The sequence below is a fragment of the Physella acuta genome, unplaced genomic scaffold (genome assembly GCF_028476545.2).
Source record: "Physella acuta isolate Inbredline_101_S28 unplaced genomic scaffold, ASM2847654v3 ptg000116l, whole genome shotgun sequence".
Classification (NCBI taxonomy): domain Eukaryota; kingdom Metazoa; phylum Mollusca; class Gastropoda; family Physidae; genus Physella; species Physella acuta.
The window spans coordinates 650,001-675,993 of NW_026731636.1; the positions used below are offsets into that span (position 1 = coordinate 650,001).

General features: G+C 34.3%; 3 protein-coding genes across 3 annotated transcripts in view; 2 read left to right on the forward strand and 1 right to left on the reverse strand.

The window, feature by feature from the left end:
• LOC131934719 (CD40 ligand-like) overlaps positions 1 to 25,993 on the forward strand; it is a 315,715-nt gene that overhangs the window by 149,189 nt on the left and 140,533 nt on the right. The gene's annotated exons all lie outside the window — the stretch shown is intronic.
• The window catches only part of LOC131934717 (uncharacterized), a 307,927-nt gene that overhangs the window by 142,029 nt on the left and 139,905 nt on the right, over positions 1 to 25,993 (forward strand). The window lies entirely within an intron of this gene.
• LOC131934720 (lectin BRA-3-like) lies at positions 7,175 to 18,201 on the reverse strand. The gene is made up of 10 exons (XM_059290835.1): positions 18,151 to 18,201; positions 14,293 to 14,392; positions 11,560 to 11,645; positions 10,449 to 10,536; positions 9,935 to 10,156; positions 9,437 to 9,499; positions 8,860 to 8,907; positions 8,690 to 8,743; positions 7,792 to 7,835; positions 7,175 to 7,359 (listed from the first exon to the last, which is right to left on the reverse strand). The coding sequence occupies exons 2-9, from the start codon at positions 14,375 to 14,377 to the stop codon at positions 7,813 to 7,815; spliced, it is 669 nt and encodes a 222-aa protein (XP_059146818.1). The 5' UTR covers positions 14,378 to 14,392; positions 18,151 to 18,201; the 3' UTR covers positions 7,175 to 7,359; positions 7,792 to 7,812.

Below are 25,993 nucleotides of genomic sequence, written 5' to 3' on the forward strand. Positions count from 1 at the left end.
GATATAATGTCGGAGTGGTGAAGTTAATGTATTGACACTCAAGGTGTCGAAACTTCTGGTTGGGCGACGTTCCCTCTGGTTTAAATATGTAACGATCTAGCTAGCAGTTAACCATCGTGTTGATGAAATCCATCATTTTAATTAACCGGGAGTGATCTCCCCTAAACTTTTTCAAATATTCTTATATAACACTACGGGGGATGGCAACTCGGGATAAAGACATTAGTTTTAATTACTTACACTTCTAAACATAGAATAGATTCTAGAAGAAAAAGGAATTTCGCACCAAGTGAACGACAAACAATGGGTGTATAATAGAGTTGAATATTATTAATACTTTATAAATTCATATGCGTTTTTTTTGTAAATCGGAATGAGCGTAAATTACTACTTACGGTTAACGGAACATCGCTAGTCTTCATTTATTACTCAAAAGTTTTAATTCATTTTTTTTAAAAACAGGAACATAAATGAAACTTTGAAACATTTTTGTAAATTTCAAAAATAAAATCCTCCTATAAATGTGAAATAAATTATTAAATTTAAGCAGTCACCTTAAATCGCGGGCGATTTTACTTACCTACGATAGCTTACCCAAAAATAATTATCCACTAGAACATAAATGCTCAAGGTGAAAATACTTTGTTTTCTTGTTGCTTACATTTTCTTAGACTAATTAAAATGTTGTGTAATTAATAAATGTCAAATTATTGTCTGACAAATTTTGTTACTGATCTCGATATTTCCGTCATGATGTCGGTGGTTTTATAACGTTCCGAATCCAATGTAAATCGGAAGGTGCCATGTAGCCGATATAAGTATAAATAACTATCTAGTAATGTTTTATTTCAATGAAGTTGAAGTTCAAATAAACTTAACTGATACCAAACACAAACGTTAAGATCTACATCTTGTGTTGTCCTACTCCAATAGAAATGTTAAGTGAGATCGGAGTTTGTCACTCTGATAGACTGACACTCGTGTAAACATTTTCTTTATTCTTATTTCTTCTTAATACTTTCATTAGCTGGTGATAGAACACACGCATGTTAAAATGTAAATCTCTCGTTCCTGAGTCAATTCAGCTCTGAAGGGTTCCTGTATAAAATCGGGAAATTCAAACGCGGCCATGACGGCATATTTTTTAAACATATGGCTTTATGACATTGTCATGGTCCAAGAAACAGATTAAATCTATTTCATCAGCTAAAGTGACCTTCACATTTTTAAGATACCGTAGCTTCCTTGGATTTTATGTCAAAACTTGATAAATATTTGAAACATTAAAAACAATCATTCATACACAAAACCTATGGTTTATAATGAGCTCACAAAAAAATTAAAGATTATAGGGGCATTGTTTTTATCTAAAGAGTATGATTTAGAGTTATTTTGATGCCTGTAATATTAATCAAATTTATTACATGCTGTAAAGCCAATATATTCCAGACATTTAGTCTGATAGCAAGTGCAAGTTCTTTATTTCATAACTTGAGAACTGAAATGAACGGGAAGCAATTATAAAAATATTTAAAAAAAAGAATTTTATGATTATCTTTCTTTTATTCCTGTTTCTATCAATAGTTAATAGTGAACGTCATAAATTAAGAATAATTAATGTTTAATTTCTTTTGTAATCGCATATATTTTTAAAGAGATGCTGATGTCTTGTATAGTAAGACTAGTGAGTTGAGAGAGGCTGGTCTGTTGAGAGAAGCTGGTCTGTTGTGTGATAGGACTAGTGTCTTAAGAGAGAGTGGTCTGTTGAGAGAGGCTATTATGTTAAGAGAGGCTGGTCTGTTGAGAGAGGCTGGTCTGTTGAGAGAGGCTGGTATGTCGTGAAAGGCTGGTCTGTTGAGAGAGGCTGGTCTTTTGAGAGAGGCTGGTCTATTGAAAGAAGCTGATCTGTTGAGAGAATCTGATGTGTTGAGAGAGACTTTTATCTGTTGAAAAATTAATCATAAAAGCATTTACTTAAGACAACTAACCATGTCGATGAATTTGTACGCCAAACTTGTTGTAACCTACCATAAAAATTGGTTCATAGAATGAAGGGCAACGGAAAAAAAGCGCAAAAAAAGAGCAACGGAAAAAAGCGCAAACAGAAATAAGCGCAAATAGAAAAAAAGCGCACAGGAAAAAAAGCGCAAACGGAAAATCTATTTCATCAGCTAAAGTGACCTTCACATTTTTAAGATACCGTAACTTCCTTTGATTTTATGTCAAAACTTGATAAATATTTGAAACATTAAAAACAATCATTCATACACAAAACCTATGGTTTATAATGAGCTCACAAAAAAATTAAAGATTATAGGGGCATTGTTTTTATCTAAAGAGTATGATTTAGAGTTATTCTGATGCATGTGATATTGATCAAATTTATTACATGCTGTAAAGTCAATATATTCCAGACAAGTCTGATAGCAAGTGCAAGTTCTTTATTTCATAACTTGAGAATTGAAGGGAAAGGGAAGCAATTATAAAAATATTTTAAAAGGAACGAATTTTATGATTATCTTTCTTTTATTCCTGTTCCTATCAATAGTTAATAGTGAACGTATTAAATTGAGAATAATTAATGTTTAATTTCTTTTGTAATTGCATATATTTTTAAAGAGATGATGATGTCTTGTATGGTAAGACTAGTCTGTTGAGAGAGGCTGGTCTGTTGAGAGAGGCTGGTCTGTTGAGAGAAGCTATTATGTTGAGAGATGCTATTCTGTTGAGAGAGGCTGGTATGTCGAGAGAGGCTAGTCTTTTGAGAGAGACGCTGATATGTTGAGAGAGGCTGGTCTGTTGAGAGAGGCTGGTGTGTTGAGAGAGACTTGTCGGTTGAAAAATTAATCATAAAAGCATTTATTTAAGACAACTAAACATGTCGTTTAACATGTACGCCAAACATGTTATAACCCACCATAAAAATTGGTTCATAGAATGAAGGGCAACGGAAAAAAGCGCAAAACAAAAGCGCAACGGAAAAAAGCGCACACAGAAAAAAGCGCAAATAGAAAAAGCGCAAAAGGAAAAAAGCGCAAAACAAAAAAAGCGCACACAGAAATAAGCGCAAACGGAAAAAAGCGCAAACAGAAAAAAGCGCTTTTTGTGTGCGCTTGTTTCTGTTTGCGCTTTATTCCGTTTGCGCTTTTTTCCGTTGTGTTTTTTGTTTTGCGCTTTTTTCCGTTGCGCTTCGTTCTGGTCACCATATATATATATATATATATATATATATATATATATATATATATATATATATATATATATATATATATATATATATATATATATATACCAAAGTATCTTTTTGAGGTACGAAATTCTTATGTAGTTTTTTTTTAATTCTTCTCTCTAAGTAAAACCATTTTATGTGGCTGCTACTAAATTTCACCTACACCGCTGGGTAGCTAGAAGCTGTTTATAATTCATGTATTTAAATGTTAAAGAACATCAGTTGAATCTTTAAACAAGTTATTGTTGAGAATAATGAAACAGCTGTTTCATGAATATCTGAAAAATGATGTCCGACTACATTTATACAAAACAAAGAATTTTAAAATCCCTGAAGTTATAAACATAATCAAATTCAGAATGAATTGTAATTTAATTTTTTTCCTCCTAAAATGGTTTCTATATGGAACTTTTAACTACGTATGTATTAGAGCTGCTTGTAGATTTAGACTTGAGTTCAGAAACAATTTTTTTTTCGGGCAATCGGCCTTCTGGCAAACGGAATTTGGGTAAATATCTTTCGGAAAAACGTCTGGCTCCCAAATGTCGTATCAATTTGAAAACGCTATGTTGACCGAGCAATATAACAGAGTGCATTTTAAAAACTTGTTACACCTTTCTACATCTTTCTATACTCAACAAAAGAACATAATAACCTCCTTTGTATTAAAGTGACATTCATTGTATACAATTTGTTACATTATATATCATCTTGTTAACTGAATAAATGTTTTTTTTAAATTTTGGTCATGTGGTATTGGTGCTATGGCCTTTAGTTTACGCGTATAAATTCTGCAAAAACAAAGTGTCATGGTCAAAGGAAAGTAACAATGAAAATACAAGACAATTTCATGATTGTCTTTCTTCTTAAATAATTTCAGAGCCGTAATTTGTTTTGTCAACGTTATAGCAAATATAAATAAAAACAAAAACCAAAATAGTTGCACCAATGAACGCGTCAAATCGTGTCGTTTAAACCTCACAGAAAATTAGTTTTCAAGTGGCTATTAATACAATAGTGCCAAGCTGGGTAGCCTACAAGGAGACAAGTTATTGTACGCGGTTTCAAGTGCCTATACCAGGGCTCGGCAACCTGCGGCTCGCGAGCCACATGCGGCTTTTTTGCTGTCAAGATGCGGCTCTCATGCTCCTTGCACAAATGTTAATAGTTATATTATTTCATTTTCAAAACTCATATTAAATATCATAATGTAAAGAAAAACAACTTTAAACAGAATTAAAACAATTATCAGAGAACATTGAAAATACGTGCAGTAGAAAGTATACGGACAGCCCTGTGGCAACAATCCCATGCTTGCCACTGCCCAAGTGCCGACTTTTTCGAATGTTTTTAAATGGGATTGTTATTTTTATTTAGAATGCATTTCCATATGTGTCAGTAATCATTAATTTGACATGAGTGACGTAGTTTTTTTTAGCTATTAGCTTCCTATTGATGAACCGGGTACTGGACTTTGGGGTAGGAGTTTACCCTGTGTTCAGTGGGGGGGAAGTTACGCCTGGTGATAGCCAAAAGGACAGAAGCGACAGATACACTATTACGAAACCGTTACCCAAGCCAGTTAGTCGGAGTTTGTCGTGTTGAGGCTTGCCTGGCTAATGGCAGACACTTTTTGAGCCGGTGATATCCGTTAAGAGAGATAAAAAAGTTAACAACTTCTAAAGTGGATTGGGATAGTCCTATAGTTATATTATTTGATAACTAAGTTTATTATTCTTGAGAATTATGTGTAGGCTATGTTTTTATATGAATAAATATTATTTCATATTCAAAACTATTTATTTTAAATAACAAATCACATTTATTTACCTAGTCCTAATCAAATAATAAAATATTGTAAAAACATGTGGCTCTTTAAAAACTGGGAAATTTTGAAAATTGTAACATTTGGGTCTTCCGTCTCAAAAGGTTGCCGACCCCTGGCCTATATCGTTTGGTTTCTTTGAAACAAAAGAATGCATTTTAATGTTTACAACTGAAATTTTAAACAAAACTTAAACACGTTTTGTTCTCTAGGTGTGAGCGGTATGGAAAGGAATATGCATAGTAAAATTGTGTACCTGGTTCGTCAGGTATATTGTTAGAATTGCTTCGATTTTCTTTGGCATGGCACTGTTCATTATTGGATGTCAAGTACGCATCTTTAAATACCGCATTCCACTGTGATACAACGTGTGTATGTGTGTGTATATATATCGAGCTGCAATTTGCATTTTTATCTCATCACTAAACCTAAGGCAACATCTAAATTTAGCATCGATAAGGTCTTACCTAATTACCTAAACAAGCTGTGTCGATCTGTGTAAAGCACAGCTCAAGGTGTGTAGAACTATGTTTATCACTACTCGAGGTGTGTAGATCTATGTTTAGCACAGCTCAAGGTGTGTAGAACTATGTTTAGCATTACTCGAGGTTTGTGTAAAAATTGTGTTTCAGAAATTTAAATAGAATGATTTTTTAAATAGAATTATAATGAAATTAGATCTGCGACTAGTTAAGCCAGGACGTCTTTGCTCGTGTTCTCTAGTCTCTTGCTGATGTCTTTTGAGGAGGAATTTTGTATAATATAATTTCAGCCACTTTTCCTGAATGATATACCCCATCATCAACACAGCTGGTGTCATGAGTGTTTCCCCAATGGATTGTAGTTTACCCTGCTTTACGGTCAGGTAAACGGCATTAAACGATGTCGCGAGGATTAGTTTGTCGATGGGTACAAAGCTTAGAACCGACAATGTTCTTATCGAATATACCACTCTTCACCCTGAAGAGTATTAAAATTCCGACCCGCTTTTCATAAAATCAGCTTGTTAGTTAATTATAATTAACGCAAGGCCAGGCCGTACTACCCAATCCTACCCGTTGTCCATAGACAAGCATATACATTGCACTACGTTAACATAAAAAAAGAGACTATATAAGTGCCTAGTACATGGTTCTATTAACCTCCGGCTATTATCACACTCGTAAAACCCGTCCCTCTCAGCTGAATTACACCCACGATAATTACCCACCCCTTCTGTTGAGTAAACACGTTAACCTGGTATTGTTAAAACTTAAAACTCAAGACACTATATATTTGACACGTTCAGAGACGCGCCAAGTACGTGCTGCTAGTTTTATATTTTTTAAAAAAAGCGATTCAGCTGAAGAATGTATGTGTCTGTTACCACTAATTAATAGATTTCCTACAATGTAACAGTCTATAGTGCCTTAAACAACAACAGGATACTGTGACATATCTGGCCATAGTTAGAATACAAATGCGTCAATATTTCAATTGTGTTTGTTATGAAAGTCTATTTTAGGTCCGAACCACAAGATGTGATTGCAATGTGTCTACACTGTACTAAGGTGAAGCTAAATTCATCTACCTGATTTCTTACAACGCGTCTACCAGACTATACAACAGCCTATGTTTCAAAATACACCACGTCTACTTAGCTTTAACTACAACCTAAGCTGTATTAATTTATGTGCCTGATATCTTACAATACATCTACTTTTTTTGTTTGGGATACATCTAGATTTTTAACCCCGATTTGGAGATGTTAACTTATGAGTTTCAAATAATCATGTCAAAAACTATCCAAATTAAAAATTTTTTTTTGCAGAAACCTTCCAGGTTGTGTTATAATCAAATCCCCAACGTCTAATGGCTATCGAATAAACGGTGTCATCTGCCCAATGGTTCGAACTCGAGACTTTTCGGTTTAGCAACCATGAGCTGTACCGAAATAATAATACGTGCATATACCAATGTCAAGTTAAATGGTGATTTTGCGTTAATGTACTCTATTGGTCGCAAAGTTTGTATGGTTATTTACGTTGCTTTCTTGTGGTTCTTTATTTAGTCTTATATGTTTGGAAGCAATTTTTAAACAATTAAAAAAATAATAAAAAAACTCTAGTTAATAGTGCAGTTCAATTTTTTATTAGAATATAATAATTTTCAAAGAAGTTTTAAACTTTATCTTTTATAAATTAATACTTTGTTTCTTTTGAAATTTAATGCATAATTTAGTTCCAAATTCTAAAATTATTTAGCGAATTTTGTAGATTATTTTAACAAATACTGCGTTCCAAGGATTGATAACAGGTCAGGCTATCTGTAATAAAATGAAGAACCAAACTATATGAAACAAAAATGAAATTTGATTTACTTAAAATTAAATGTATATTCTATTGCAATTAAAAATTTGAATATTTTTTTCGTCTGTCTAATAGCTACACAACAGCATAAGCATAATCTCAAGGTTTACATTTAAACGATGCTACTAGTTGCATACATAAGAACAATTAAAATTAATTCAAATGTATAAAAAAAAATTCAGTTTGAAACATTACAATGCCAACGTTGTCTATACAGTCACATTTTTTTTTTAAATCCATCACCCCATCCCTCCTCAACAAACATGGTCACACAAGTTTAAATTCCTTCTACCCAAGGTGTGTGACGTCGTTTTAAAATAGACCTCTTATAGTCTTAAATGGGAGCATGTTTTAAAAGTCACTAAGTAAATAAATACAAAGGAACTTACGACTGTTAAAACTTCCTGTTTTTAGCCTCTATGGCATTTTCGCCCTAAAAAATAAAAAAAATTTAAGAATAAAATGTGTGCAACAATTCAATAGCAAGATATAACATTTTAAATAAATGATCACTAAGATGGATTTGAAACAAACCGGCTGTGGTCTCCCCTAAACTTTCTCAAATATTCTTAATTAACACTACGGGGGATAGCAACTCCGGATAAAGACATGATTTAAAATCTATTTTTAATTACTTAAACTTTTAAAAATAGAATAGAATCCCGTAAAAACAAGAATTGCGCACCAAGTAAACAGCAAAGTGTTTGTGCAAAAAAGTGAGAAATATTGTTAGTACTTTCTAAATTCATGTGTGTTTTTTCAGAAATCGAAAATAGAGTAATTTACCAATTCCGGTCAAAGACATTACAAAAAATTCGACAGATTGCAGAAAATTAGATCTTTTACTTATATGTAAAATATCGTTTATCTATTTGAATCATAACTAAAGTTATAGGCTTTTAAAAACTAATAATAGAATGAGTCGCACTTTCATTTATCTGAAATCGCTGAAAAGTTGATACAAAACTCTAAATTTGATGTAATACTTATGTATAAAATTTATCAACCTCTCTGTAACGGTACTCAAGTAATGGTGTTCACAGACATAAACACATACGTAAACATACATAGACAGAATTGCAAAACCCAGTTTTTCCGACTTGATTATGCGTAAAACGCCAAAATTTTGTTAAATCTGGATTTATAATTTCTACCCAATTGCATTAAGTCCCTTTTACTCCGTATATGATGCAGTACTAAGGTGTAAAACTGCGAAGACTCAAAATTTCACGTGATTTTTGTGCACGATTACAATACGTCCATGTATACGGTAAAGTATGAACGTACTTGTAGTTTTTGTGGTTCCAGTCGTCATCGTAGTAGGAAGGTGTTCTGTGGTTTCTGAAACAAGAATATTTTTCAAATGCTGTAAGCATTTAAACGTTTATAATTTCATCTAGAAAGATACATCCTGCCGTCCTAAACAATTATTCACTGCCCAAGTTTTAAAAACATACCCATAGTAGTTTCAAATGACGTAGTAGTAGCAGAGAGTGTTGTAGTTCCTGAAAGAAAAAGATGTAATGTTAATTTGAAGTTGATAACTAGACTAGTTCACACATTTATACAATAACATTTACTTCTAAGTTTTTTTTTTCATTTTCGACATTTTTCATATCCGTTGCGTTATGTCACTTGAGTGTTAAAATGTTCTCTATCAAATGAAACACATAGAATAGGAACAAATATTAAAAAATAAAAACAGCTAAAAACTAATCTGTTTCTAAATAAGGGAAAAACGGGTAAAAGTGCGTTCAATAATGCATTTTAAATATACAGCCTAGGAAATGTGTAATCAATTGCTCATTAGGCTGTGCGTTAGTCTCTGGATAAGTTTAAAGGAGTCCATGCACGTTTGTAATCTAATTGTAAAGATGCAAGATATATGAGAGTAAATTTACAAAATAAAAGTATACGTTTTTTCCCAGCTCTAAATCTATTTCTATAACATTTCCACAATACAAGTATTTTTGATTTTATAAATAAACATTGCATTGGAAAGATAATTAGTTATTGTAAATTTAAGAAACCAACCAGTTGTTGCCGTAGTAACATCCTCTGTTGTTGTTGGAGCAATACATTTTGTAGTACGTGAATCTAACAATATGTAAGTTAATAGAGTTTTAGAAAGCGAAAATATTTTAAATGTGAATGACATCTGTGTTACGTATTATCGAAAGACATTTACCAATTCAACGACCATATTTTAGTTTATTTAAATATTTACTACATTCTTAAAAATTACCGGTTGTTAGTGTCTTTATGGTTGAAAGAGAGAGTGTGTTTTGTGTATTTAAACTATAGTTGTTACTGTCACGTTGAAACACAGTTAAACCAATTAAATACTAATGTTACTGATTGGCGCATTAACACAGTTATTAGCAAATTGCATTGCATTTTGTGCTTGCCTAGGTATTTGCCTCAAGGTACAACAAATTCCACAAATTTCAACCTAACTGTTTGGGGAACTTAATATGAAATAAAATGTGACATAGCCAAATGAATAAAAATTAAAAAAGAGATTTAACATACTTGGTTCCATGCACACGTAGAACGTTTTGTAACTATTGCATAGTTGGTCGTACACCTGGTCACTCATTTTCATAATGACGCAGGACCATATGTTTCCCTGCCCTGTGAACGGAGCATCAGATGTCCACCAACTATATATCACACTAGCCGAGCTCAGATCTTCAGTCCAAACAAAGGTTCCCTCAGTCGTTAGATCATTTGCACCAATCCAGAATTCGCTGTCTTTAGTCAAGACATTAATAAGTTCATTTTTAGTGAAAGCATTTACTTACTTTAGCATTTATCAATTTTTATTTGTTTCATATGTTGATGGCTTGTTTGTAATTATATGCTGGATTATATTAAGTGAAATATATATATATATATATATATATATATATATATATATATATATATATATATATATATATATATATATGTATATATATAATTTGAAGGCATCATTTTCAGGGCATTTTTTGTAATCACAGCGAAAGGTTACATAGATGGTTTTAAAGAAAAAGCTTAAACATACCATAAATATTAAGCGCTGCTCTTAGCGCCGCCAACTGTGTTAATGATGTAATCGTTGCAAGAGTACCCCCCATGTATTGACATGCTGACTGTTAGAATAAGAATTTTATTGTAGAATAGTTAACGTGTACTTTGTACAAATCTATATTGAAAAGACAAAAGTAACAACATAAAGCAAGGTTGAGTTCTCTAAAATTTGTCAGTTAAATCTGACTACAAAAAAACATTTTGGATAAAAAAATCCGCTGTTTTTTTGAGAAAAAAAATGTGCTGCTTTTTGACAATTAGGTTTGAATTATATTCAAAATGTCTTTTTTTAACTTGCGGTTAATGGAAATCTCTCAAAAGCTGAAAGAAATCAGTGGATAGTATCCAGAACTTATAAATCAACGCTCCTGAATTTAAATGAAACGATACTCATTTTATCTTGTTTGCGTACTCACTGAAATAAAAAATAAGTCAAGCCATGTTTGCAATCTTGCCTGAATGAATCTCTATCATTGTGGGTGTGAATACATTCACTAAAGTATTGTTTTAGTTAGGCGGACATAATTTTAAATACAATTGTGATATCTGATGGTAGGTTTCTAACTTTTTTTTTTCTGGTAAATAACTTTATTTCCAGGTGAACATTATACGGTGTGTATCGTTTGAATTAAGTGATGGATATTTTTATTCACAAGTGCCAGTGCGATTACCAGTTAACGGAATTGGAATCTTACTATATTTTTTGTTTCCCAATAACAGAGGAATTTGGTCATTTGAAAGCATATTATAAAAAAACAAATTCTCAGAACTCTTGGCCTATCACTTCTATTTCTCTTTTGCTCGATTCCACTGCAAGTGCCATTTACAATATTGCTTATATACACAAATATACGAGAAAGTTTAGGGAGCGAAGTTACTCTTTATCCGTTATGCTATAAAAATATTCGCGACATAAATGTGTAGAGTCAGAATTTATTGTAAATACTTAGAGAAATGATCAATATGGCTTATTTAATGTGATATTAATTTAGTTAGTTATAAAACAGATAGATTTAGCTAACTATTGTGTATGCATAGGAACGAGCTGCATTAAAAGGCACTTAATTTTAACAACGTTAACTTACCAAGGCACCGTTCCATGTAGCTGGCTCTCTGACCAACAGAAAACATTTTCCATCCACTACTTTACCGCCGTCCCACAGATCTGAACCTGTAAATATAAAGTTGGTTGCTGAATAAATTAAACTTTGGATTAATTAGTTTTCTTTCTTTGAAAGCAATGCAGCGTCTATCAAAATAACTAAATAATAATGTGTATTGTAGGCAATTATGTATTGCTTTTTTTAATGCAGACTACCGAAGATGCGATTGTTTTGGATAATTAGATATACTGTTGCAACTGCAAACCCTAACACACCTCTCCCGTCAACGACCTCTCTAGCAAAAAGCACTAACAATCAAATACCCCAACCATATTCAGCCGAACAGCAGACACATATATAAAGCATTACCATACAAAATGCTTGTGTAATCCTATATACACAAGACACCGATGCCTTTACTAAACAAAGTAGGTTTGTTTTATTTTTCTTACTAGGCATTTTGCAAAGCTTCGCTTAGGTTTGCGAAAAAAAAATATGAACAAAATCTTAACTTCTACATAAGCAGCCATGTAGTAATCTGCTTGTAAGGACTAATAAATAATTAAAATTATAATACAATTGATCTACTTTTTCTGACATGTTGGCCTACTTTAATTCCGTAGAAAAAGTTTTGTTTATAACTACTTAATACATAACATTTAATTTTACTTTATGTTAAATCTGATAATTTTAGTATTTAATAAATTGTTGATTAGATGATATGTGACAAGTTGTACAGTACAAGTTCAAGCAGCATTTTTTTCATTTTATATTAACACTAGCCGTCTCGACTAGACCCTGCACTGCCCTCTGTGAAAATCATTTCTGAAAGGACCAAAACGTGTGTTTATTAACCAGCATGGACGTTTGACAAAAGAACACATAACCTTAAACCCAACTCTAACTTTGAATTTTAAACTATCCAAAACCAACCAAAACACAAACACAAAAGCAAACACAAACGCAAACAAAAACAAAAACAAACACTAATAATAACACAAACCCAAATACAAAAATAAAGGAAAAACAAACGCAAACATAAACACAAGCAACGCATAAACTCAAATACAAACTCAAAAACAAACATAAAACAAAAAGGAAACAATAACGCAGAACACAAACACAAATTGAAATGCAAACATAAAAGCATAATGGTCTTGTTATAGCAAGGGCGCCAAATTACATCCTGCCGGGGCGCTGGCGGAGCTGCCGGATTTAACTTAGTAAACGACTATAATACCCCAGCTTTCCCATAGTCTATTGAACTCACTAAACTGAACGTAGGCGTCCTAGAACTCACGGAAAAAACCCTGTTGCGCCAAATAGCCCCCTGTCGGGGCGCTAGGGGACGCCTAGGATTTGATTTATGTCAAGTCAGTAGACCGTCCCTGAGTCCACACATCTCTGATGGGTACCTAACTCACGTTAGGGAAAGTAAAGGCGGCTGGGCATAGGGCTGACCACTCTATCTCTTCATATGCCGAGGTTACAGAAACAGGTGAATTCTACTTCACTTTTCACATTCAGGTTTGAAAGGAAACTTACAATAGTAACCTTTATATCCATAGTCTATCGCACTGTTTAAAATGAGTGTATGCACCATAGCGCATATATGATAGCCCAGGGCTCCACATCTAACCCTTAGGGGCGCAGGCGGACGCACTTGATTCAATTCAGTGAACTACTCTAATACACCCAGCTTGTCCGTAAGCCGATAGATAGAATTAAAAATAGAGGACATTTCGGAACGGCCTCTAAAAAGTTATTTTTTTAAAAGTTTTTTTAAAGGAAAGTAACGGTGTTTCATCACATTAAAAAATTACTTATCTTACACATAGTAAGAAAATAAAATCACTAATGCTCAGATTTTTTCCAAAAATTACAATGTTCAAAAAGCAAATACTACTACTTATAACAGTCTATTGCTGTTTACCCCAAGAAAAAAAAACATTTAATTTTTTTTTTAGAACGGTCGGGTTTTACCTCTGCGAGTGCGTAGAATCTGACCGACAGTTATCCTATATCGCCGAGTGAATTACCGAGGTTAATGTTTTTTTAGCCGGCTTTACGGAGCCTAAATACTGTAACAACTTTTTAAAAAATTCGTCTCTGTTTTTCATAACAATTTATATAAGAAAATGGTTCGCTTTTATCGGCCTTGCAAGGTTCCCGATCGGAACACTGCTTTTTTATTACCCAGGGGTGTCGTCCTATGAACTCAGGAGTTATCAGAAGTTTATATATGAAGAGCCTAGTGTGAAAATCAAAACCAAGCAATTTTCGTTACTCTTGTAATTTAACTTTATCTTATATACAAATAGCAATAATGGAAAAAAATAAGTTGCTCTTTCGAATAAACCTATAATATAAACCGTTATGTTTTACAGTAAATTTAATTTTGAACTCATTTATCTCAAAATGCTGTTTTTGTGACGTTAGTACTTTTAGCACTAAGGTCTTCATATATATTGCTCATATGAAGCGCTTGTCACTAGCGTTAACTTTGTTGCCGATCAGCAATTCGCCCCGTGGTGTACTCCCCTGCAAAATTGTAAGCGCCTTTAACACCGTCAAGTTCCCTAACCAGCAGCTGATAATTTTTCGTTTTCTACATAGTTTTTGTGCGCATTTAAAGGCTCAATATTTTTAACATTTTAATAGTTGTTTTATTGTTCCATTACATTTTACAACATATCTATAGAGAAGCGAACTCACCTACTGCCCCAGAAGAGTTGATGATGAAAAGCACCGAAACTGACACCACTAGTTGAGATAATTGTGCAATCCACATCCTCGTCATTTTTAGTTTGCAAATCTGCAAATAAAACTTCACTAGCTTTTGACAAGAATACAGCAGTTTTTTCTAAAATTATTTAAACTATCTTAACCGTCGCAGGTTGATGCGATCTGGTACTGCTAAAAATGACGCAAAGTACTTTTAGACATTTTATGTTCATTAATGTAATGTGATGTTAAATATTAATTCGTTCTTAATTTTTGAAGTGAGTGACATTGGGAAGGGGGGATGAGTTGAAGTAAAACTTAAACTGTACGTTAATCATGGTTTGAAAAAGGGAGTTCAAATACGACAGGCGTATTCAGGTTTTCGGGTAAGGGTGAGCGGCGAACCCCCACCCCCTTCTCTAAACATTTTTATATAGGCGGTAAATCATAAACAAGAACAAAAACTTCTAATAAATTAACAAAATTAGTAACTATTTCTGCTATTTAATACTGTGACCTACTAAGGTCTTTTTGCTTTATTTATATTTAGTCTCCTGAGTTATGTATTTGTCCTTGGGAGAATTGTCAGTTCACTGGTACGAATCGGTCAACTGAACTCTGTCACATCAGGTGATTGTATTTTTAATCCCTGGCAGATCCTCAACCAATGGGCTTGCGACCGTGAGGATCCTTGACAGATCCTCAACCAATAGTCGTAAGACTTTTGAGTTATCTCCCCTTAATCTGAGTTGTATTTAATCTCGGGTTTTTTCATGTCCAAAGGCAGCCAGATTGACCTTTGGACCAGGAGAGTTGTGCCGGTGGTTATGTGCGCCACCTTTTCAGTATTGTAATTATGTGAAATGTTTTATCACCTTTGTATAAGGTATTGTGTGGCAAGTTGTAGTATTTCAACTATTTTGTTCTGGTGTATTATTGCACCTTTTTGATTACTTCGGTGATAGTTTGACCTTTATGTGGATTTCTATTGTTGTAGAGGCAATACGTCTCTTCTTGGTTTTTTGTGGTAATTATGATGCCATTCAGTTGTGTGAAGTATTGATCTGTATTGGTGTATAATATACTAAGCCACAGCTGTGATATATTGTGATTTTCTCAAACTGTAAGTTGGAGTTTTTGAGTTTATTTATTGTACTCTTAGAGTCTGTACATTTTGAACTTAACTAGTGTCATAATCTTGTACATTTATTAAAAAGGTATTGATAGTTTAAGTCATGTTGAGTCTCTTCGATTTGTCGTGTTTTACCCCTAGACAGCATTAACGAGCTCACGGCAAGTTGTTGGGATTCCATTAGAGTGACTTCTATCGGTACCATACCAAACGAACCTGGGGTGTCCGCTCCCTCCGCGGCAGTCGGAGAGCGGTCCATAACAATACAAGAATAAGAATACAACAATTAACGCTAACCCGCCACCAAATGGAAAAAAATCAGGAAAATACTGTTATTTACAACTAGAAAGTAAAGTCCCTAGTCTGACGACACTACTTGTCCCTAACAGTCAAATCTAATCTAAGTCTACAGACATCCCGTTGCCTGCCACCAGCTTACAGAGACGCCCCGCACCGACTACCTAGTCCAGCTATTGATCTCTCTGATTGTCGTCTCAAACCCTTCCTAAAATAGTCAAGTAAGAAACTCCGCCCACCGGGTGTTAAATCTGCTTAACGGTCATCTCCGGCCAGGTATTTCCCCGACATGAATTACAGCCCAGGCTGACCGCCACAGCCTCTCTTCGATCACCTGCACCCGTCCAAGTCCTATCTCATTATACGGGTTCGTCCTTTAACCGTGCCCCCCCCCCCATTGTTGCGTGCGCTACTGTACGACCAGCAATGGCGATGGCTCAAGTGTCAGTAGCGTTGAGGGGAGTTATCAACAGCCAGCAGTTACAGATTATTGGGATCAATAAAAAAGACTAGCACTATGCATCCTAATATATAAAAGCCCATGTGAACACCCTCTCTCTCTCTCTATCTCTCTCTCTCTCTCTCTCTCCCTCTCTCTCAATCCCTGTCCGAAAGTTGATTTTTAATCGATGTGATTAGTATGTTCAGCGATATATGGAGAACTTAAAGATAAGAACTAGTTGAAAAAAATATGGTGAAGTTATAAATGTATAGACTAAAGATATGTTCAGCGATGTATGTGTATGTGTATGTGTATGTGTATGTGTATGTGTATGTGTATGTGTATGCGTATGCGTATGTGTATGCGTATGTGTATGCGTATGCGTATGCGTATGCGTATGCGTATGCGTATGCGTATGCGTATGCGTATGCGTATGCGTATGCGTATGCGTATGCGTATGCGTATGCGTATGCGTATGCGTATGCGTATGCGTATGCGTATGCGTATGCGTATGCGTATGCGTATGCGTATGCGTATGCGTATGCGTATGCGTATGCGTATGCGTATGTGTATGTGTATGTGTATGTGTATGTGTATGTGTATGTCTATGTCTATGTCTCTGTCTATGTCTAAGTGTAAGTGTATGTGTATGTGTATATGTGTATATTGTCTATGTCCTGAGTTGCCATCCCTTGTAGTTTTATTTTAGAATATTCGAGAAAGTTTAGGGGAGATCACTCCCAGTTTATTGCTTCCTAGCTTCTATCAAAGTTAGAGTAATTTCCGTTCTGGCAGTAGTAATTTAAATTATAAAGTACTAACAATATTCCGCACTATGTTGGTACTTGGGTTAAGACATGAAGACAATTAAGTATGACAAATTGGTTGCCTAGTTATTTTTTTATGAATTAACAAAAATCATGTCCGAATTAGTAGACAATATTACCCACCTATTCCGCGCTATTATAAACGCGGCATCACGTTCAATGTGTGTGCAAAGGTTTTTAGTCATGCTTCTCTAATATAAAAAACATGTAAAATACCAAAAAAATTCATAAAAAAGTTTTTATAACAAGTTTTTATGTAATAATGCACTAAAGTTAGAAAATAAATTAAACACTACTATTTAAATTACTATAAAGAAAAAGCGTGGGTCTCTTACTTACTAAATATCAGTAAAGGTGTCCAATAGATACTAAAGTGACTCACGCTTTTCTTTATAGCAATTTAAAAAAGTAGTTTTTAATTTATTTTCTACTTTTTAGTGCATTATTACATAAAAGCTTGTTATTAATCGTTTATATGAAAAACAAACTGTTTTGCATCCACTTGGTTTGCAAATCTTTTTTTCTACGAGATTCTATTCTATTTTTAACTTACTTATATTTGAAATTTCATTTATCTATCTGAAATAGTACTCAAGTTATAGGCTTTTGAAAAATTGAAAGTAGAAAAAGTTCCACCTCCGCTTATCGGAAATCGCTAAAAGTTGATACTGATCTACAAATTTTATATCATACTTATAAATGAAATTTCATCTACCTAGCTATAACGGTACTCAAGTTATCGTGTTTATAGACACACACACAAAATCACACACAGACATACGGACAAGATTGCAAAACTATGTTTTTCCGACGCAGGGAGGTGTAAAACTTCGAGATTTTCAAAAATCTCGATATTTTTTTTTGCACGATTACGATAATTTATTTAAAAGTATATTGTGTTTTTTTCAGGCAGTGGGGAGGTGTTAGTATGTTGAGTAGTTATTTGCTTGTAACTTGAGCTGAATTAAATGAAGGATTAAAAAATAATAATATAGATATTTTAAGCAGCACGACCGATATATACAATGTAAATACGACTGAGATATTTCAAAATCCTGCTCTTTAAAAGGTGAATAATTAAATAACAAACATAAAAATAAAAAATATCGGAGTTTTTAAAATAACAAATAAAGTTGAAGTAAACGTCTTACCCTAGCAAGCTGGTGTCCACGTCTACTGCCAAACACTACACCCGAGACTAATGCGTGCTACACGTTTTATCCCTTCTTTCTAAACCCACGCTCATTGTGTAGGCGTCTGGGTAACATCCAGTGGCGTAGCTACCGTAAAGCTAGCTTAAGCAAAGCATAGGGGCCTCAGGCAAATAGGGGCCTTTTTTTCCGCTTGAAAAAAACGAACACTTTTATATTCGAATTTTAATATTTGTATTAAGTAAATAGTTTTAAAAAAGAAAAAGGAAATTCTTTTTTTTTTCTGCTGTAGAAATAATTTAAAGTTCCAAAAAGGCCCCCCCCCACCCTTTCTTACTGAACAGGCATTGGCATTCAGTGTGTGTGTGGGGGGGGGGGGGGTCGAACATGGCCCATATGGCGCTACTAACCCTATAAGTTTTTGGTTTTCATCCAATTGCTGAGAAAATTTGGGAATACTCCAGGCAGTGTTTTTTCGCCAGATATTTTTCTGAAAACATGCCTGAAAGAAACTCTGGGAAAGGTTTCTAGCATTGCATTTTATTTTATTCATGGCGGCGCCCCGGCAGTAAGGCCTCACTATTACGGAGAATGATTAACGCACACTCAATGCTTTCCTACAGCACGCCCAAGGGCGTCTGACCGGTAGTTTGGACGAACCCTAACGAAATGGAATTTATATAAAAACATATACTTTTAACCATGTATGCCCCCCCCCTCACTGAAAATTTCAAATGCCCCCCCCCCACCGAAGAAAAAAACTGAAAAAAAAAGCTCCCGACGAAGAGGCCCACTGATAATTTTTGCATAGAGGCCCGAAAATCCTAGCTAGGCCACTGCTCCCTTCACTACGTTTTTTCTTACGTTACTGTTACACAATACACTTAAATACAATTGGACGATTATCTAAGTGCTAGTAACGTTATTACAAATTTAGTACACATTCTTGTGATTGTTTATGGCAAAAAAGCGCCCCCCCCCACCATATTGGACAGAGATAGTGCAGCGGGTTTTAAAGGCACCAAATCTTTTTAAAAGTTACACAATAGAAGCTTTACTGCAGTTGGTTTCTTTTGTACGTGATAAAGGTTACCTACTCACTAATCCAGCGTAAACCTTGCGGTTCTAGTAGCCTAAAAATGTACGCCCCCCTCCCTCCCCGTAAATTTCAAGTGCCCCCACCCCCCACTGGAGAAACAAATACGAAGGGGCCCAATGATTTTTGAATAGGGGCCTGAAAATCCCAGCTACGCCACTGGTAACATCCCACGCAAATGTATTAACCTCAGGATTATAACCCACGCGATATCTACGCATGTTCTGCACATGAAAAATCGTTAACATATTGACTAAATAAACCCAAGTTAGATGTTTGTTTGTGGCCATTTCTATTGTTGTTTGTGGATACACAACCTAAAGCTGACGCAAGACAAAGCCTCTTACTTCAATGGATTAAAAATTATTATTGTTTTACTGTTAAATAATAGAGCAAGTTGCTGTTTCAAAAGAAGTTAGGTAATAAAAATATTTAAAAATTATTTATTTTAAATACTTACTTATATATATATATATATATATATATATATATATATATATATATATATATATATATATATATATATATATATATATATATTGTATAGATTATATATAATATATATTATACACACATATAGTTATAGAAATATACACATATATTTATAGAAATGGGATTGGTTAGATTATGATAAAGTTAATTTAAAATTAAAATGGCCTTTTTTTTCCTTTTTTACGGAGTAAAATAATTTCAAATATGATCTGCCAAATTATATCTGGCGGGTTGGCAGAGTCGACAGCGTGTTAAAAACTGTTTTTAAAAGTTACTGAGCCTAAACACATACAGTTTTAGCTTTTTAATTTCCTTTTCTGAACATTTTCAGGCCTTACATACTTCATTTAAATCTTTGTTTTATAACAATAAAGTAGGTTACTTTAGGATTATAATTTATCTTAAAATAATATGTGTGTGTGTTAGTGTTTAATTGTTCAAGATGCAGCAAGGCAACTCGATTTACGGTATACACACACATATATACCATATACATATAAAATCTATAAATTTATAGATTATATATATATATATATATATATATATATATATATATATATATATATATATATATATATATATATATATATATATATATATATATATATATATATATATATATATATATATATATATATATATATACTACACTAAACTTTCTCGAATATTTTGATATAACACTTCGGGGGATGATAACTCGGGATATAGACATATATTTTAATTTATTTTTAATTACTCAAACGTTTTAAAACAGAATAGAATCTCGTAGAAAAATGAATTGCAAACCAAGTGAACGCAAAACAATATTGTATAATAAAGCGTAATATTATTAGTACATTTGGTGAACGGAAGTTACTCAAAATTTGACATAAGGCAGAGAATTAGATCTTTTACTGACGTGTGAAATTTCATGTATCTGTCTGAAATAGTACTCAAGTAATAAGCTTTTGAAAAAATGAAAGTTGAAAGTTCAACTTCCTGTTATTTGTAATTGCTCAAAAGATGATGCGGATCTACGACTTTTATGTAATACTTATATATGAAATTTTATCCTAGCTGTAACGGTACTCAAACTATCGTGTTTACAGACACACACGCACTCATACACCCATACAGAGACATACGGACAGAGTTACAAAGCTCATTTTTTTCAGACTCGATTACGCATAAAACAACAAAATTTTGATAAATTTTAATTTATAATTTTTGCCCGATTAAAATAAGTCCTCTATACTCTAGATAAGATGAAGGACTGAGATGTAAAACGATGAAAACTGTCAAAATTTCAAGTAATTTTTGTGCACGGTTACAATACTTTCTCTATACTCTGTATACGAGAAAAAAAATGTATGTACGCAACATACCAGCTGTCGCAGTACAAAGTCTTTTTCTTCAAACGCTCCACCGACAGATTATCGTTGTTATATTACCGATTAATGATGTTTTCTATCATATCAAAAGAAATTTAAAAATCAAAACATTGTATACAATCTAAAATTGTAACGATTTTGTTTTCAATATAAACTTCATCAAATAAGTTTTTGTTTGCAACATTTATATGCGAACACACACACACAACTGCGTTGGCGGGAGTGGTGGTTGGGGGGGGGGGGGGTTAGGGGGCTTATAACCACACACCCCCGTCCACCCCCACCCCCTTTACGGTTGTCTGTGTAAAAAAACAAACATTGTATCGTCACAATACCACTGGTAGGCTACTATTTGACTCTATTTCTACATTTGTATATATAATAATTAATTATGTATTTTTTGAAGACATCTAAAAACTATCGCTGTGTTCCCTCTGAGTCCTCCCCCCCCCCCCCCAACCTAACCACCAGAACCAGTAGCGAAATCAGAAAAAATGCCCCCGGGTATATCACGTTTGGCTCTTAATTAATACTAAATCAATAAAAAATAATGTTTATTATTTTCATTTACTAATGAATAAAATTTTCTAAATAATATAAAAAAATTGTCTTACCTTCCTTGCTTTGTGAATTAGATTCAACAAATACTACATGTAAACTAATTCTGATTAGAGCAATGCACTTTGTTTTTTTTTTTTTTTTTATAATTTTGCCCGTGATAGAGTGTAGGGGATAGAGAACTCAGCTATGGCAATGGTATTAAAAAAATACTATTATAAAAAAATACTTTTTTATAAAAATCAATTTGGCGACAATTTTCAAGGCCAATATTTGGTCCCCGACACCTGCCCTATTCCCGCCATTGCATTTAATTTCCTCCAACACAAGTATACGTGTCAACTGGTTATGCGCCATAGAGGCCGATGAATCTGATTTCAGCCTGCTTTTCTTATTGGATTTGCTTCATTCGCCTTTGTACAACCAAGAACAAACTATAAGGCGGCAGTTGTTTTATTTTTGAGTTGTCTCTCCTGGAAGAGTTGCTGTCCCCAGCTGTCGAACTTTATCTGTCCGAGGTTTCGAACTAGAAACGTTTCGATTTAGCAAAAATGGGCTTTACGGCCTCGTTGTTGGATGGAGTCGGCCATGTGTGTGGTTGTAGTTGACCGTCCATACCGACCCCTTTTCGCCCACTAGAATCGCAAGGTTTTTGCTGGATCAGTGAGTAGATAACCTTTATCACGTACAAAAGAAACCAACTGTAGTAAAGCTTGTATTGTGTAACTTTAAAAAGAGTTGGTGTCGTTAAAACCGGCTGCACTAACTCTGTCCAACATGGGGGGGGGGGCGCTTTTTTCCATAAATAATCGCAAGAATGTGTACTAAATGTGTGATAACGTTAATAGCACTTAGATAAGCGTCAAATTGTATTAAAGTGTATTGTGTAACAGCAACGTGGTGGAGGCAGCTTTTTTCCGATGAGACAAATGGGAAAGATTTTCACTTAAAAGGTGAGTAGATAAATCGTTTAACACTTAGAATAGAAACCAACTGTATTAACGCGTAATGAACGATGTTACTAGCCGGTTTTTGTAAAGTAGTGACGTGATTAGTTCTTTGTACGATTCTGACGATTATCTAAACTTTAACGTGAGAGACCCCATATTTTTTTCTCGATTTCATTACATGTTGCATGGATCCACTGCATTAAAGTAATAAATATCGCTATCTGATCAGTAAAATAGCATACGAACGAAGCGGGTGGGTGGAAGGCGATACTCTTTGGTCAAAATTTAAGAGCTAAGAAAAATATAACACAGCTTTCTATAATAATATTTAAAATTACCTAATAAAATTGTTTCCTAGAAAAGTAGAATATTGTTCAGAATGTATCATTTACTATTGCTTGTGTCATAACAAGTCCCTTAACTGCATTTTTCATATAGTTAAGGCCAATAAACCTACTAAACGAGGTTAATCCGGTACTACACGATGACTGCAACTGCATTGTTATTTGATTCAACCTAACTGATAATTTAGAACTCTAATACACTATTCTTTCCGGAGGTACCGAACTTCACCAGTTTCAAATGCGCATTTAGGGAAACCTTTCTTGATAGTTCTATCTTCCGCACAGTCGAAATCCGATCTTGAATCATAGTAGTCGGGGTTGTGTCTTGACCTCCGCCGAGTCGCTGAAACTGACTCATCAAACCTTTTGGGTACGATCGGACCCTGGTTAAGAACCACTGCTCTAAATTATTTTTATTTTCTTTTTTTCCTTTCGTCTTCCTAAGTGCGTAAAAGTAGGCAACCATTCGTCAACTCACTTGATTTTTATTAAGATCGATTTCTGTGAATACAGCCTCCCCATCTCTGTTTTAAACGATTTTCTTCATGGGCTACCCCTCATCCTGCTTCCCGGCAGTCGTCACACCAGCATCTGCTTAGTGATGTTTTTTAGTGTCTTTCTAATATTGTGCCCTAACCACCACCTTTTCGGTGCTCTTATTTCATTATCCTCTGTCTGTAACCACCGAGCTTCGAGCCATCCAATGAAGAAACTTCACATTTAGCTATAGATCCAGACTGAAATAGCAATATCAACAGAAAGTGATATTTGAACACAAACGAGACAAAGGTACAGAATATTGTCCTAGTAGAGACAGAGCAGTCAATCATTAGGGGATCCGGACCTACCTATCCACGTGGCACCAAATCAACTCGCCGTCTATTTTTGATTGTAGTTAAAATCACAGGAAAAATATAGCAGCCCACGCTTTTAATAATATAAATAGTAGTGCATTGATATATTTAAAGAAAGTATTTTTATATATAGTAACCGCAGATTTATCACATTTTTAAAAATTATTTTATCTCTATATATAAAAAGCAATGTATGTGTGTTTGTCTGTCTGTTTGTTTGTCCTTTATGCATTACTACACCTCTCATCACATCGCCGTGAAACTTTGGGAAGTTGTTGTGAATATTCCTGGGAAGGTTTCTGCGAAAAAAGAAATTTCAAATTCGCAAAGGTGGCGCCCTGGCAGGGCGCGATTTGTTTTTCAATATATACGGTATATAAAAATAAATGTCGATTTTTTATTTTGACACCATTCATCTGATCGCTATCAAACTTTGGTGAGTTCATTAGAACACTTTAAGGAAGGGTTCTGTAAAAAAATAATTTTCAATTTCACAAGAGCGGCGCCACGGGAAGGTGCGATTTTTCTCTATATACCGTATATAAAAATAATAAAAGTGAATTGCCGTAACACCGTTTACACGATCGCCATGAAACTTTGGGAAGATGTTGAGAATACACCTGGGGAGGTTTCTGCGCTAAAAACATTTTCAAATTCGCAGGGGTGGCGTCCGGCAGGGCGCTATTTTATTTTCTAAATATACGGTTTATAAAAATAAAAGTCACACCGTTCATCCGTGTACTACGAAACTTTGGGGAGATGATTAGATCACTCAATGGTAGGGTTCTGCAAAAAAAATATTTTTTAATATTGCAAGGGCGGTGCCCCCCGGGGGGGCGATTTTTTTCTCTATACACGGTATATAAAAAATATAACTAGGATGCGGTTCATCGGAGTGCCATGAAACTTTAAGGAGTAGATGAGAATACTCCCGAGCATATTTCTGCGAAAAAGAAAACTAAAGTTTCTTATGGGCGGCGCCATGCAGGGTACAATTTTCGTCATTACACGGTTTGGCGCCCAGAGTTTTAGAGCGACTATGTTGGCAAAAGCGAGTAAGGGGTACTACTATATTCAGCGGTAAAACAACAACAGCCTTCTAAAAAATAACTTTGTAACTCGAGGAAATCCTGTACAGTTTCGTCACCTTGCGAAAGATGAAAAAATAACTTTTTGAATATGAGAAGCCTACTGTAGAGTTTCGTCACTTTGCGAATGATGCAATAAGCATCTATTATTAGACGATCCAGTCAGAAATTGAGATCGAGCATCTAATAATAGACCATTAGTAACGCTAGTATATTGCATCAGTCACACTGTTGTTTAAAACACGTCAAATAATTTTTTTACGTGTTAAAGAAAAAATTCTGTTCATTTGTGTCACTTTAGCGAATGACGAAATCTGCATCATTATTAACAGGATGCTATTGGCACGCTGGGTTATCCTATGAGCACGATGGCGCCTGTTAGTTTTAATGAGCCAGGGGCCGTACGCTGCGCCTATGCGGTAGTGTAATCGGGGGGTGGGGGGCTCCTGAAAGCGCCCCTCTACGTCCCTGACAATCATAGGTGGTCACCGAAGTGTGTTCTACCTCATTATTTCGGTGAGTCATTAATGTGCACTCAAGGTTTTCATGCGGTAGTGTAGGAAAACCCGTGTCCCGATAATTATTATCCAAGCGCAAACATTGTTTACATTTAAATAACAGTTTTAGAAAAGAAGGACACGCGTTTAAGAACATATGATTGGTAATGCATTGGTGATATCCTTCTAATATATTTCGTCAGACGTTCTTCTATCCCCGCGGCAACACGCTGGGGCGGGTACGCTAGTATTTAATAAAAATTGTATTATTTTCTTCTTTTTAGTGCGTTTATAAAAGCTTGTAATTATAAAAGTTTTTATGTATTTATTATTTTTAAACTTTTTAGTATTAACGAGTTATACGCATGTTAAGACAATGTAGTGTAGCAACAAATACATGATACATAATTTGAAAAAATAATGTTGCTTTAATAATATGATTAGTTTTACTAAATGTGTCACAGTATTATGGGATGGCGTAGTCTAGTGGTAAAGAACTAGACTGCTGACCCGACTAAGAAACATCGCGCGCCTATGAACGTGATGACGGGCTTTTGACATAGATTTACGATAACGGGTAGAATTGAGTAGTAT

Bases quoted from the DNA above. Each gene is read 5' to 3' on its own strand.
- LOC131934720 (XM_059290835.1), bottom strand. From the start codon at position 14,377: ATGACGAGGATGTGGATTGCACAATTATCTCAACTAGTGGTGTCAGTT. The intron at 11,646-14,292 runs GTGAGTTCGCTT...TTATATTTACAG, and splicing joins CAACTCTTCTGGGGCAGTAG to GTTCAGATCTGTGGGACGGC. The intron at 10,157-10,448 runs GTATGTTTAAGC...TCTTGACTAAAG, and splicing joins AGCAGCGCTTAATATTTATG to ACAGCGAATTCTGGATTGGT.